We start from the raw sequence: 14499 nt of genomic DNA, 5'->3' as shown, positions 1-14499 counted from the left end.
GCTCTGTGCTGACAGCTCAGAGCCTGGAGCCTGCTTCAGATTGTCTCTCTCTCTCTCTCTCTCTCTCTCTCTCTCTCCCTGCCCCTCTCTTGCTCATGCTCTCTCTCTCTCTCTCTCTCTCTCTCTCTCAAAAATAAACATTAAAAAATTTTAAAAAAAGGAAGAAGAGGGAAGAGGAAGCAGGGTCAGAATCAGGGAAAAAAGGAGAAGTTACTGAACTGTTCAGAGCAGTAAGCCTTGAGAAAGACAGTAGGCAACAGCCCTTATGTCTCAAGGGACTCTGCAGTCGAAGATGACCAAAGAATTAACAGAAGAAAATCGGAAAGACACTTAATGTCTTTGCTAAGAATTAATACATGGCTATATCAATCTCCAAGGCTTAAATGGAAACAATGTCGAAGTTGGCCTTTGTATATTCTATAATCCTGCCTACTCACCAAGTAAGACCCATACTAATAGTTAGTTATCAGGTTGTTGTTTTTAGTGAAGTGTAATTTTATAACAGACCCGAGTAGCCTTTATAACAGATACTCTATTGTCCTCTGCATTGTTTTAAGCAGTAGGTGAAATAAACACGTTGGACCATGGGTCCCCCCTCTACCCTCCGAAATGTGTGCTCCTTGAGAGCTCAGGTAAGGCATGAGGCAGAGAAGGAATATTCTCCATACGGGGTGACTTCCTAGCTTCCCTTGCTCAGCTTCTAGCTCCAAAACAGCCATGGTTTTCCATGTGGAGAAATTGTTACCATGAGTTTCGAGAGGGAAGAATGCAGGCTTTAAGTCCTAATTCTCTAGAGGATATCGAATGATCATAAGGAAAACCACGAAGTCAGTTCAGGTGCTGCCTCTATGTTTCAAAGAAAAAGAGAAGTGATGGAAAATTAAAGGTGGCTGGGTCCATTTAGAATTCATCGTGCATAAATATTTAATAGTTTTCCTCACCGCTCAAGTGAGTCACTGTTTTCTTAATGCCAATCCTATCGCAGCCTGTTTCTAAGAGAGCTATCCAGGCAGTTTTGGAAATAGCAGATGAAACCGGCTGAAACACAGTCGCTTACACCAAACCCAAAGTGCCTGCAGTATCCGAGGCATCTGACTCCAGAGGCATGTGGCACAAACAGCCCAGACCGAAGGGACAAGGCACGTGGCAGCCAAGTGGTCCGTCATAGTCCTCCAAAGAGCTTGACATATTGTTCTCCTCCGAAAAATGCACGCCACTTGTCATGAAATTCTGGATGTTCTACAGAGGATCATATGTATACAGTCACGTGTTTAAATATAATTTATGACCACACCAGTCATGAACAAGGGATGAATGAGCAAAGAATATAAATATACATGGAGATCTGCCCGATTCCGTTTAAGCCTGTGGCAAAGTGGTATTCCCCCATCCCAGCCTCTCCACCTTCTCTCTGACCAGTCACCACCTAATACAATTTAAGTCAATAATATGGGTTATAAAGTCTCCATTCATAACACAAATTGATTCTGTACTTTGAGATTCAAAGCTAAAGCAAAAGATGAGGTATGTAGCTATTTTTACCCAGACACAGAATGTATGATTCAGTGGTAAAACTTCCCATGTGGCTTTTTTTTTTTTGTAAGCTAAGGTATAATTTGCCCCAAATCCACAAACCAAGACCTTAAGATTATTTAATTCTTAATTTTCCCCAATAGTGGGAATAAAAGATCAACATTGCTCTTTCTAAAAACAATTTGGCAATATAAATCAAGAGTCTAAAGAGCGTCTGTACTCATGGTCTGTACTCAGGGAAATAGGAAATAACCAGGGATGCAGGCAAAGGTTTAACTACAAAGATGCTTATCAAAGTGCATTAAAAATAGAGAAAATTTGGGGAAAAAACATTTAAGTGTCCCGCAATAAGAACATAGTTAAAGCATCATCTTTGTATGCAAGAATATTATGCAGCTATCAAAAAGCAAGTGAGAAAAAGTATAATAATATTAATGTACTCAAAATGAGAAGCTGTCATGAGTAAAAAATTAAGATAGTATACCTTCTTTATACTATGATCCTGATAATAGAATGTTTATGCATAGAATACACACTGAAAAAAAGATGGTGAATTATATTGGTAGCTATTGCTGGGTACTGCTGATTCTATCTCCAACTTTATATCTTTCCATATTTTCTACCATGTCTACAGTAACCTAGCGTTCATTTTACAATCATAAAAAAAATAATAAATACAACTCAAAGGTATTGTAGCAGGTTCATAGGAAGAAGCTGTGATGCGCTCCGTATATGTAACTTTTAAAAAAGTAACACAATAGCCTCACTCGGGAACTCAAAGCCCCTCCCCAGTGAGGAAAATGCCCTACTGGGCTCTGGGAGCTTGGATATGTAAACTCCTCAGGGTCTTCTCCCACACAAAGGAGACATTCTCCATAGACAAGAGGCTTACGGAATCCCTGTTAGTATTCAGATGCCTATCCCGTAAAACATGACCTAGCAAGTCTCTTTCAGTCAGATCTGAAAGAGGGGCAGAGGGCCCCAGGTAACCTAATGCGTCCAGAACATGTCTGCAGCTCTGACAGGTGCAAACAACTCCACTTGTCTAAATATAAATTCACTTAGGCAGTTTGGGAACAGTCTTTCCCACTTTCTATTCTGATCAGGCAAAAGAATGTTCTCTTCTTGAGTTCTGACTCTTGATGCTGGTTATTTATATTTAGAGGCACTTTGCAACAATTTTTATCCAAAGAGAAGGAAAAGTTAGGACTTTAAGAAGAAAAGAAAAAAGAGATTTTTCTTCCAAAATCTTGGATGAAGATAAGACCTGGGTTTGGCTGTTTTTGAAATGTGCTTGGTTGAGAAGGAGATAAGATATTAATGATATTTTCAAAAACTTTATGGATGAACAGCAAGCTGATGTTAACCCATGCATAAAGAAACACTGTCTCATATTTAAGCCAGAAAGGAGACTTATTTTTTAATCAGCACAGTGGAAATTCTTTGGGGGAACATATAGAACTCTGCTCCTTTGCCAATTCCTGCCCTGCTTTCTCCCGTTACCCCTAAACTCTGACTCCCCCTTCAGGATCCTGTTCGATGCTCACTTCCTCAGCGGACCCTCCTCACTCCCATCCCACCTCCACAGCCACACATAAGCAGTCTTCCTCTTAGCTCCCAAAATACAGAGAATTAACCTTCCACACACATTTATTCTACATCAGTACTTATTAGCCTAAGAGCTTCTTGAAAGTTAAGATCGTATTTCACTCGTTTTCCACTTCCAGCAGCCAGGTTTATAGTAGTTACTCAATAATGTGTTAAATGAATAAACAAATGTGTAAGACTGAAGCTGAGCCCAAGTGCAAGGAAGACAGCCACCAAATAGCCACGAATAGCCACCAAAAAGAAAGTTTATGGGAAAATGATAATTAGCTTTGCTTAGCTACTACTAGGATTTTGGTTTATTTTTGTGGGGAGAGTTGGCTTATTAAATGAAATTAAGGCCAGATTAAATGAAATTGAGTGCCAGATAGTCTAAAAGGAACTTGGTATGCGTTGACTAAAAGGTTGACACATTCTGTTTTTACTTTCTTTCTGCTATAAAATGACAGTGAGACAAGATTGTGACTAACGGCCAGTCCAGCTCTCAGCTTCTGGGGCACGGGAGTTGCTGAGTTCTGGTGCAACAGAACTTACTTCCCAGAACAGCTGACTTCCCAGCTCTGTTCTGATCTCGAAGGAGACCGTGCTCTTTTCAAACTCAAGGACACCGCACTCCTACCTACCAAGACTGTGGTGTGCCACAACTAAGTTTAGCCCCACTCTCCTGGTCTGAAATAGTCACCTAACCCACAGGGGAAATTATGACCCATGGTTTCCTAGATCCATGTAAGGAAGATGCTTCCAAACCTTAATGCTATAGGTTTGTATTTACTTGTCCCAACTCCTTCCCAGTTTGGTTCAGATCGCCTTTGCCTGCATTCATGTTGCAACACGGGTTGGCTCTTTATCTCTGCCCACTCCTCTAGCATGCTCGCTACCCTTGAGAAATGTAGCCAACACTTGGCTTAATAAATCTTCAACCTACTCATCAGCTAATAAAAGGGGTTGAGAGTTGGCAAAGGGAATATTCCATGGAAACTGTGTTTGCCAAACGCCTACCAACAGCTGATTTCAGAGGTGGTCCTCTATCATATATGTCCACTGAAAGAGAAGGAAGAAGCTAATAATTCCTCTTCAGATAGGCAGACTGTGTCTTGAGCTGAAGGCCTGTATTGGACTAATGCAACCCACCAGTGTTTCAGTTTTACATTTCTAGTAAAATTAGAATTTGCGCTCATCTCCCTTAAAGCAGAAGTTCCCAAATGCCGTGTTCAACAGAATGAATGTTCATAAAGCTAAATATATCCAATGTGAAGGAATCGCCTTTACTCTGAGACTGTTATTTTGTTTTTGTTGTTAAAGAGTATTTCTTAAAATAAAAGGACGGTAACACAAGACGGTAGGATTTGTTTATGTTAATGTCTTGGCACTTTAAAAGGCTGACAACCCTCTATCAATTTCCAAACATCACGAAAACTAGAAAACTAGGATCCTCATCCCTGAAGTGGCTAGCTCCGAGCTGAGCGCCAAGGAGATTAATACATGACTATATAAATATATATTTACATGAAATCATATGAGAGGAAGGGTCTGGTCTCTTTTAGGGTCATCATTCTCTACAGACTTCAAGGTGTCTCACAGAGATCATGGAGGCCCTGTTGGTACAGGTAGTTGTAACAGGTTCAAGTCAGGTAATTTCCTCTGAAATGTACCTACCTATATACCTATATCTGCGGTACTCTGGCAGATGGCCCCAATAACAACTTTCTAAAACGATTTTACTGTATCCCTTTCACAGTTAACACCTGGACCCATGACTAACACAAAGCAAGCATCCGTAGTTACTTGTTTTCCACATGACCCTTACAGCTGAAGTGTCAATCCCAGAGCGCCTCTACCTAACACGGAGGCAAACACACTTAGCATTCTCCTGGGGCTCCTCTGGGATCCGCAGGTGATGGGGAAGTAAGGGACATCTGTGACCCCCCTGGCTCAAGCCTAAGATAAAGGCGGACCGCGGGACGGTGTGAATGCAACCGCAACTACATCTGCAGACGTAGGCAGGCTTTGGCCCGCAGGGGCTTTGCTTAGGAAGAGGGAATTTGGCAAAGCCGCCTGCGACCCAGCCTTCTGGCTGTAACGGGATGCTCCTCTGTAGGAAAGTGCCTCTGCCCCCTGGCGCCCGTCCCCAAGCTTCTGATGAAAGAGTGACCCCACTGCCCCTTCCCAGCCCCCGAACTGCAACACTATCACTCTGGGCGCTGGGCCCATCACGTGGCGAAGCGGTGCTATCCCGGACCGCGGCTCCACGGCCATTGGTCGACGGCTCGCGTCCCGAGCGCGCCCATTGGCTGTGGGGGGCGTTCACGTGAAAAGGGTTCCGGGATGGCTCCCCAAGTGGGGAGAGGTGCTGGAAAGTTAAAGGGAGCAGCGCGGCGGCTGGGAGCCCGAGTCCGGGGGACCGGCCGCAGGGACGAGGCGAGCGGGCTGCTCTCGCGCACGGACGGATGCGTCTGCCCGCCCAGGGCGCAGACCTGAGTCCCGGCCCCCCACTCCTGCCGTCGCCGCCTCTGCTCCTGCCACCTCGGCGCGGATGCTGCCGCGGGCTGGCGCATGTGTACTTCGGCACTTATGAGCTGTACTAGGTACGTCAGTCCCCAAGCCCTAGCGTCCCAGTGCAGGGCCGAGAAAGGGCTGCGAGGAGTGCGCAGTGGAGACCTTTGGTTCCTGCCACCTGCACTTGCACTGTCCAACTTGCAGTTGCAGTACGGGGGTGGAACACTCTAGACGGGCTTGAGTGGAGAGAGCAACCCAGGGACCAGAGGTGGGATGGAGCCTGGCTGGATCCACGTGTTCCACAGAAGTGCGGGTCTGGCCGCGAGGAGTGGCCCGGGCTGGGACTCTTGTGCCGAGTTCGAACCTGGGATACGGCGCTTCCAGCCTGGGACCCGACAGTCCCGGAGAGTGTCCCCTAAATTGGGCAATTGGGGACTGGAGTACAAGAAAGGTCTCTTTTTTTCTCAGCGCCTCGGTTTCTCTGTAATATGCAAGGAAACACACTTGGGCCATCTCTCAGGTCGCCAAGTTGCGATGGGACACAGAGCCACCCCGGTCCCCGGGCAGGGGCTGTCCCGGGACGGCGGGGGAGAGTCTGCCGCGCGGGGACGCTCTCGCGGCGCCGCTCCGACCGGGATTGCCCCGCCGCCCCGCCCTGGTGTGATAACTTGGGCTCCTCCCCCTCGTCGTCCTCCTCCCCCTAGGGGTCATATCTCCGGGAACGGAGCGCAAGCCCTGCCTCCCGGACACACGACGCTCACGTAGTCCGGTGGTGGCAGCCTCTCCTGCCACCTCCCTGCAGACTCTCCGATGCAGCGAACCAGCTGGGGAGGGGGCTTCCCCACGGTCCAAAAGGTGGGTGAGGGACAAGTCGAAGGAGGCTCCAGGAGTGCTTGGGGGCGGGGTGCAGGCCGGTTGGACCGAGGGGGGGCAGGGTCAGGATGGCTTTGACCTGTGGGATCTTCCAAGTCTGGAAGCTCTGGCCTGCCCCCTGCCCTGTTCATGCCCCGCTTTTGAACTCGGAGAAAGGGGTGTGGAAGGGACTTGCTGTAAAAGACAGGGTATAGGGTCCAGAAGGACATACTTGAAGAGTTGTGGCCTGTCGGGTGTTGTTTTCTGCTCTAGAGGAGAAAATTGAGGACAGGCTTGACTTGAATACTTGGGAGAGTTGCTGAAAGGTGTTGGGGCCTGTGGTCTGTGTGGCCGGGCCTCCTTGGGAGACCCAGGGTCAGGGAAAAGAGACGTTAGAGCTTTGAGCTGGGGTGGGGAGAAGAGGAAATGGTTCATTTGGCGAGGTTGTCCAGGAGCCAAGACTAAAGTGAAGACAGCCTGTGGACTCACCACAAGAGGAAAGTAGAGGTATTTAGGGAAAAGTGAGTGGGAAGAGAAGAGAAGTTAGTGGGCATTATTAGCAAACAAGAACGGCAGAGCCAGAAAGGACCTCAGAGGAGAAAGCTTAAGCCTGGACAGATTCAGTGATTTGCTCCAAGTGGGCAGCACAGGCATTCCCAGGCCAGTGCTCTGTTTCACATTGGGCATTGTCAGGTGGCAGGTGGAGTTTTCTTTCCTGTAATACGCAGCTGTGTGTGTGTGTGTGTGTGTGTGTGTATCTCAAAGATGCTTTAGATGATGGTTACAGGATAGAAGAGTTCAAGTGGCTGTTAAGGCTGTGAACAAGGGCCCCATGGTCTCAGTACAAAGGAAAATACGTCAACTTTATTCATATTATGTCACCCAAACCTTTTGGGGGGGGGGAGTAAAGTAATGGCAAAGGGGTAGATGGACATATCTTTTAAAAAAGTATAACCTAGTTGTGAATGCTTACCTAAGGTAGTTTCAGTGGGTTCTTGGTGCATCTGATTTTTCTGCCTTTTCTTATCAGAGTATGAAAATGGAGGACAAATATCTTGGCCTCAATCCCCCAAAAAGTTTATTCCTATAAAAGGCACAGCCAAAAAGTCAGTAGCTCGGCTGTCTGAAACTGTGAAGGTCATGTGGTTATTTTCTACCAGTCTATAGTTTTCACAGGAAAAACCACCATGACATCTAACCTGACCAGCTGTCCTGAGAAGGTGTGTTTTTTGGCACTAATGTAGTGGAACAGGGAAAGTGTTTCTGCAGAACTCTCCCTGTTTTCTCCAATTTTCACGGAGAGCTGGGATTTGCCATCTTTTGACCAAGAACCCTGAAATCTACCCTTGGGCATGGCCCAGTCCCTCGTGGCGCAAAATTGATCTCTTGGGCATCTATGTGGAACCCAAGTGTTTGAGACTCGGAGTAACAGCCACTCGTATTCTCATGATCTTGTCCCGCAGCAAACTGGTATCCAGTCCTCTGTCATGCTCTACTGGTTCAAATATGTGTCTGTGTCTTCTCCTGCTGGCTTTTTCCCTGGCCAAGCTTGGTGACTTATATTCCCTGGCCTGGGGAGCAAGGGGCCAAGCAGCCAGGGAGAGTGTCAGGCGGGGGCCTGAGATGCAGCCTGATGTGCACTGTGATGGCACCTGCTCGTTTTTATGCCATTTGAGGATAAAGCACCTTCCAGATGCCTTCCTTTCAGAGACTTAGGAAACTTACCTCGTACATCTTCACTGCTAGGAGGACTTGTGGGTGATGGACAGCCCTGTCACAGTCCATTGGGGAATTCCTGAGTAGAGGGTCAGGAGAGCTTCCATGAAACCAGAGTTTGGTACACTGCTTCTTGGAGAATGGTCTGGGTCATAAAAGCTGGGATCCACCTGTGAGGATAGGCAAGCGGCCAACAGTCAGATCGTATCCATATGTATGGGGCCACAGGGATTAATGTCCTCCCCTCCAGTTATGGTGACCCTAAAATAGTGAAGGGGACCCTGGGCAGTGATTGCTTGTGCAGTGTCCCTGAGGCAGTAGCCCTTGGGTGGCCAGGTAATTAACTTTATTTCTGCCTTTGATGGAAGACTGTTGCAAAACCAATTAGGCTGTAGAAAGTGCCAGTGGAATTGTATAATTAGAGTTGGCTCTGACCAGGACGTCACCTTCCCACCCCCAGTTCCACTAATGCTTAACAGCTTGGTGATAGAAGGGAGCTCAGGGGCAAATTTACACCCACTGGGTCCAAATAGGGAAACTTTACCAAGCTCTTCAACTAAGTCTTTGTAATCTTTAGGATTAGAAATTGAGAGTGACTTTAGTTTAAGTGTGCAGATCCTTTAACTGATCTGCTTGTTTTAGAATTCTGTTTCTACGGTATCCTGAGAGTTTCCCAACCTTTTTCTAATGAACTGTGCGGCAAAGCACGTAGGAGGTTGGTTTGCAGGCTTGAAGAGATCTAGAGAAGAAGATAGAGAACTTACAGTTGACCTTGTGCTGACTCAGGCAAGGAGGAAGGACTGTAGTGGACTGAGGGCAACTCCACCCCCCTCGGGTCACACCCAGGTTGTCGAGTGTGGGCAGAGTGGGAGGGGCTGGGATGCAAGAGTGGGATGCTCACTTTGGGAGTATTTTTAATCCACATTTAATTAAAAAAAAAGAAAAACAACTACCTGTGCTAACATTAAAGCTGAAAGTACAATTCCAGTGCAGTCTAACCAATGCAATCTGTCAGTGCAGAGCCCGATGTGTGGCTTGATCTCATGAACTGTGAGACCATGACCTGAGCCAAAATCAAGCACGTCCAGCTCAACCCACTGAGGCACCCAGGAGCCCTAGGGGTTTCTTTTTATGTTGAACTCATTAGCCAACCCACAGACCCTCTGTAAACCTATCTTGCCTATTTCAGTCAGAACTTTTCCTTTCCAGAACGATTGCATGGATAGAACAGATAATAGAAAGCAAATTTGCTCCTAAAATACTCACTCATTGGTTTTGTTAGAGGGTAAACAGTAAGACAAGTATCGTTTAAAATGTATGTTTAGATAACTACATTGCGGCTATAATTTATTGTTTTTGCTCTGAATGTGTATGTTTCTCCAGTCAGTTATCACTAAATGGTTCCTGCATCCTAGGGGAAGGGTTATATTTCTTTTGGAAAATGGGATCAAACCCAGTACGTCTTTGTTCTTATTTTTCTTTGTATATTTGATCAAATATACCATCACCCTGAAGCCCCCCACCAGTGGGCAGGAACCAGGGGAGGCCTGAGAGCAAGCAGCCCAACCCCAGCACATACCTTCCCCTTTGCCATGGTGAGGGGAGAGAGGTTTGGAAGGAATCCACACCCTGTGTTCTGCGGTTCACAGACCAGATTTTAATCCTGGTTTCATCACTGACTTCTTCATTAGCCCATTGTAACCATCAAATCAATATAAATTTGCCGTGGTAAGTGGAATGATAAAAATTGCTTGACTTTAGCGAGGCCATAGTGTTTGATAGGATAGGTTTTTGGCCAATCTTAAATATTTGAGGCATTTTTTAGATTCGTTTTACCCCTTGATGTGATTTTGGAAAATACAAGAAACACAAAACAGGAAAACAAAGTTCCTGAAATCACATCACCTGGATATTCTAAGGGTTTTAAATCTATCTCTAGTCTTTTTTTCTGCGCATATACCTAATATTTTTTTCCCACAAATCTAGTCTACATACAATTTTATCTTCTCTATTTTTTACTTTGACAGTATATTATTATCCATTTTTTCTATGCCATTTATACCTTTTTTTTTCCAAATAATAGTTTTAATGATGATATAAAATTTTATCACTGGATGTGGTGGTATATTTGATTTAACCAGATACCTGTTATCGGTCATTTAGGTTATTTTCATTTTCTCACATTTTCCTCCCTAGGATGCTGCATTGACCATTTTAGTACATTAACCCCCATGCACTTTTCATTAACTCTTTAAAATGAATACCTGTATGCGATATTAGAACCAAAAATGATCGGGACGCCTGGGTGGCTCAGTCAGTTAAGCGTCTGACTTCGGCTCAGGTTATGATCTCACGGTTCCTGGGTTTCCAGCCCCACATCCAGCTCGTGCTGACAACTCAGAGGCTGGAGCCTGCTTCGGATTCTGTGTCTTCCTCTCTCTCTGCCCTTCCCCCTCTCACATGCTCTCTCACTCTCTCTCTTTCTCTCAAAATATATAAAACGAATATGTCAAAATGAATAAATGTTAAAAAAATAACCAAAAATGAGAAGAATATTTAGAAAGGTTGTGCTGACTTAGACTAATACATGTGTTTATATTATCTTTAAAAACTCTTTACTAACTCAGTAGGCAACAACAGGCATTGTTTTCTAATCTAAATTCTTTAAGTTGGACATTTTGTATATTTATGGGCCAATTTTAATTTTTTTCAGGAATCTTCTATTCATGTTCTTTGCTCATTTTTCTGTGTTGACTATTTTACTTTGTTATTGTTTTGTAGGAACTCTTTGTATATGAAGGTATTAACTCTTTGCTGCCATGCTTTTTATAAAATGTTTTCCCAGTTTGTCTTTAATCATTTGGTTTTATTTTTTCTCACTTCTAGAAAAATATAGTTTTTAGGAAGTCAGGTTTAACCTGATCTTGTAGCATGATTCTCTTTGCCTTTTATTCTTATAGAGACTATTTTCCACTACAGAAAAAACAAATATTCACCTATATGAAAGGTTGAAAACAACTGAATTGTTGGCATTTTTAAAAAGAAAAATATGCTGGAATATAAAAATCTAGGAGCACGTGGATGGCTCAGTTGGTTAAGTGACCAACTCTCAATTTCAGCTTCAGCTCAGGTCATGATCTTACAGTTTGTGAGTTCAAGCCCCACATCAGATTCTATGCTGACAGCCAGGAGCCTGCTTGGGATTCTCTCTCCCCCTCTCTCTGCCCCTCCCTCACGTGTGCACACACACACTCTCTCAAAATAAACACTTAAAAAATATTTAAATAAGTAAATAAAAATAAAAACCTACTGTACAGCTTTGTGTCTGTCTTCCCCATTGAATCTCAGTGTCTAGCATAATATCTGGCATATAGGTACTACCAATATTCGTGGCATGAGTTCATTTATTTTTATCCTAGTAAAGCCGTCTTTACCAAAGTGTGTTCCTCAGAACATGTGTTCCGCAAGCTGTTCCACAAAAAAAGGATTCCTTAGTTAGATAAGTTTGGGAACTCTTGCAGACCGCCTGTTCTTTTCAGTATTCCCCAAGGCGCTCTGGCATGTAAGGCCCCCCAAGAAATCCCGACAGAAAAACCTGTGAAAATAGTTTGTTTTTTCATTTGTTTTGACCCCAGTCCTCTTTTTCACCCCACTTTACAGTCTTAATGTCCCCTGAACCCAAGGTCATGCTGGATCACACTTGAGTTAATACGGAACCACAGCAGAGGGGGTGTGGGGGGTGGGGGGGGTGGGAGGGGGGGAGAGGGGCTGGGCCAGAGCTGAAGGCAGACATTGTTCGCCAGTCCCCGTTCGAATGAGGAGTTTAACTTCTGTCTGATCTCACGGCCGTTTCTTTCTTTCCCCTTCTGCCAGGGTTCTAGCCTGTTCCTCTAACCCAATGATGGCTGTGGACATAGAGTGCAGGTACAGCTGCATGGCCCCTTCCTTGCGCAGAGAGAGGTTCGCCTTCAAGGCTTCGCCAAAGCCAAGCAAACCACTGAGGCCTTGCATTCAACTGAGCAGCAAGGATGAAGCCGGCGGAATGGTGGCCCCCACCGTGCAGGAGAAGAAGGTGAAAAAGCGGGTGTCCTTCGCAGACAACCAAGGGCTGGCCCTGACAATGGTCAAAGTGTTCTCGGAATTCGATGACCCGTTAGATATTCCATTTAACATCACTGAGCTCCTAGACAACATTGTGAGTCTGACGACAGCAGAGAGCGAGAGCTTTGTTCTGGATTTTTCACAGCCTTCCGCAGATTACTTAGACTTTAGAAATCGGCTTCAGACCGACCACGTATGCCTTGAAAACTGTGTGCTGAAAGACAGAGCAATTGCTGGCACAGTGAAAGTGCAGAACCTGGCGTTTGAGAAGACGGTGAAAATACGGATGACATTTGACACTTGGAAAAGCTTCACAGACTTTCCCTGTTGGTATGTGAAGGACACTTACGCTGGTTCAGACAGGGACACGTTCTCCTTTGACATTAGCTTACCTGAGAAAGTTCAGTCTTACGAGAGAATAGAGTTTGCTGTGTGCTTTGAGTGCCGCGGACAGACTTACTGGGACAGCAACAAAGGCAAAAACTATAGGATCATCCGGGCTGAACTGAAATCCTCTCAGGGAACAGCCGAGCCACAGAACGGACCAGATTTTGGAATATCCTTTGACCAGTTTGGAAGCCCTCGGTGTTCCTACGGTCTGTTTCCAGAGTGGCCTAGTTATTTAGGATATGAAAAGCTAGGGCCCTACTACTAGTGACTGTGCGTGACAGAGCGCGGCTGAGTGGGTCCTGGGAAGTCTAGCTGCAGTCACAGGCAGGCGGAGACGGAGCCAGAGAGCAGCTGAACTGCCATTAGGCACAGTTTTTGAAAATGAAAGGATCCTACTCACTTTTTTCTGAAGCCAGCAAAACCCAGCCAGGGTTAGATCTCACGACTGGTTTCGCACGCCAGGGTAGATGCAGGGTGCTGGTCTGCTCGGCACCTGCGGCGGCCTCGAGGGTCGGAGCAGGAGACCAGTGTGGGAAGGGCCTGGGCGGGAACCAGCCTTGCGGGCAGTGCTGGAGAAGCTGGAGGGCAGTGGCTTCGAAATGATGCAACCAGGAGCGTGATCCGGCTGCCTGGAGGGGCCGCGCCTCCCTCCCCGGGATGTGGAAAATCAGTCACCTGAAAGTCACTCCGTGCTCAGTCACCTCCCATTGGACCCTTGCGGCTCATCTTTGCGCGCTGTCTGCCCAGACGGGTCGCCCCCCCCACCCCCCACCCCTTGCTGCTGCTGTTCCGGGTCTCCATGTACTTCACACTTTATCTCTGTGCTCTTTTTTTTTTTTTTTTGCATTTTATTATCGTCCACAGCTCATCTGATGCCGAGGAAAAGATAACCAAGGCAAATTAGCCTGTGCCGAAGACAGGCATTTCCTCTTTCTGACCCCACAGAGCGTCCAGCAGAGAACGATGCCCCAGTTAGCAAAAGTAACTGGCTCCAGTGCTGGGTTACAGACTGTGACAGGCAGGACAGTCTGGGTGGGACACGGGTAGCATGTCCGCTTGGCGTCTGGGGGAGCTTTCGAAGTACTCGCTCCTGAGTCACCAGACGGCTCCGTTACAGGATTTGTTTGAACTTGCTCGCTGGTTTGCAGGCACCCCATTCTTCACAAAGGGATTTGAGACTCTCCTTTCCTCGAGAGCCCTCCTTCCTGCCGTGTTCAGGACATTGTGATTTGCAGATCCCATCTATCCTCAAAGCCTTCAGTGGGTGTTTGGTCTAACGCTGACCGTGATCTGCGACACCCAGGCCTCTTTCCGAGCACGCAGGGACTGTGACCTGGGGCTTCTTATTTATGGAGTGCAAGTGCATAAAGGGATCAGGGAGAAAAACCTCACCAAGTTCTCACATTTTATTTTCCATGTTTGGAGACTCTGAAATATCAGAGGTTACTTGTTCTTAACCATATTGGACTAATGCATTAAAAGTTGTCGGTTCATACTGATGTGAGACTCCTGGGACTTTCATTGACAGATGGATCCCCAGAGCCTGTGAGTTTTCTTGGGCAAGATTGGCTTGTACTTGGGGGTGTTTAAAAAATATTTTTACATATGTATTTGAAGAAGGTTGGGTTTTTTTTTTTCTGTTTTGCTTTTGTTTTTGGAGCTTAGTTAAATGGCTGTCTCATTTTCCTTTTGCCTGATCTGCGTAAAGTGAGGCAGGAAGAGGGGTGCACAGCTGCCTGGACACGGAGGCACAGCTACTGGCATTGGCAAGCGAGGAGTCGCTTTGGCTTGCGTGTTCCAGACGGA

The 14499-nt window shown here is 46.0% G+C and overlaps 1 protein-coding gene across 2 annotated transcripts; it reads left to right on the top strand.

Annotated features, from left to right (window-relative positions):
• Window positions 1-5476: 5476 nt before the first annotated feature.
• Window positions 5477-14192, top strand: PPP1R3B (protein phosphatase 1 regulatory subunit 3B). 2 transcript variants are annotated; one of them, XM_015082862.3, is made up of 2 exons: window positions 5477-5723; window positions 12076-14192. In XM_015082862.3, exons 1-2 carry the CDS (start codon window positions 5692-5694, stop codon window positions 12956-12958), a joined length of 915 nt encoding a protein of 304 aa, XP_014938348.1. In that variant the 5' UTR covers window positions 5477-5691; the 3' UTR covers window positions 12959-14192. The 2 variants fall into 2 exon arrangements, with proteins under 2 accessions (XP_014938348.1, XP_014938349.1); XM_015082863.3 differs by lacking the exon at window positions 5477-5723 and adding an exon at window positions 6103-6489.
• The last annotated feature ends 307 nt before the right edge of the window (window positions 14193-14499 follow it).

This window comes from Acinonyx jubatus, chromosome B1 (genome assembly GCF_027475565.1).
Source record: "Acinonyx jubatus isolate Ajub_Pintada_27869175 chromosome B1, VMU_Ajub_asm_v1.0, whole genome shotgun sequence".
NCBI lineage: Eukaryota > Metazoa > Chordata > Mammalia > Carnivora > Felidae > Acinonyx > Acinonyx jubatus.
This window is presented reverse-complemented; position numbering and strand designations above follow the sequence as displayed.

Excerpts from the sequence above, each read along its gene's own strand:
- PPP1R3B (XM_015082862.3), top strand. The coding sequence starts at position 5,692 with ATGTGTACTTCGGCACTTATGAGCTGTACTAG. Across the intron at positions 5,724-12,075 it reads GCACTTATGAGCTGTACTAG|GGTTCTAGCCTGTTCCTCTA; the intron begins GTACGTCAGTCC and ends CCCTTCTGCCAG.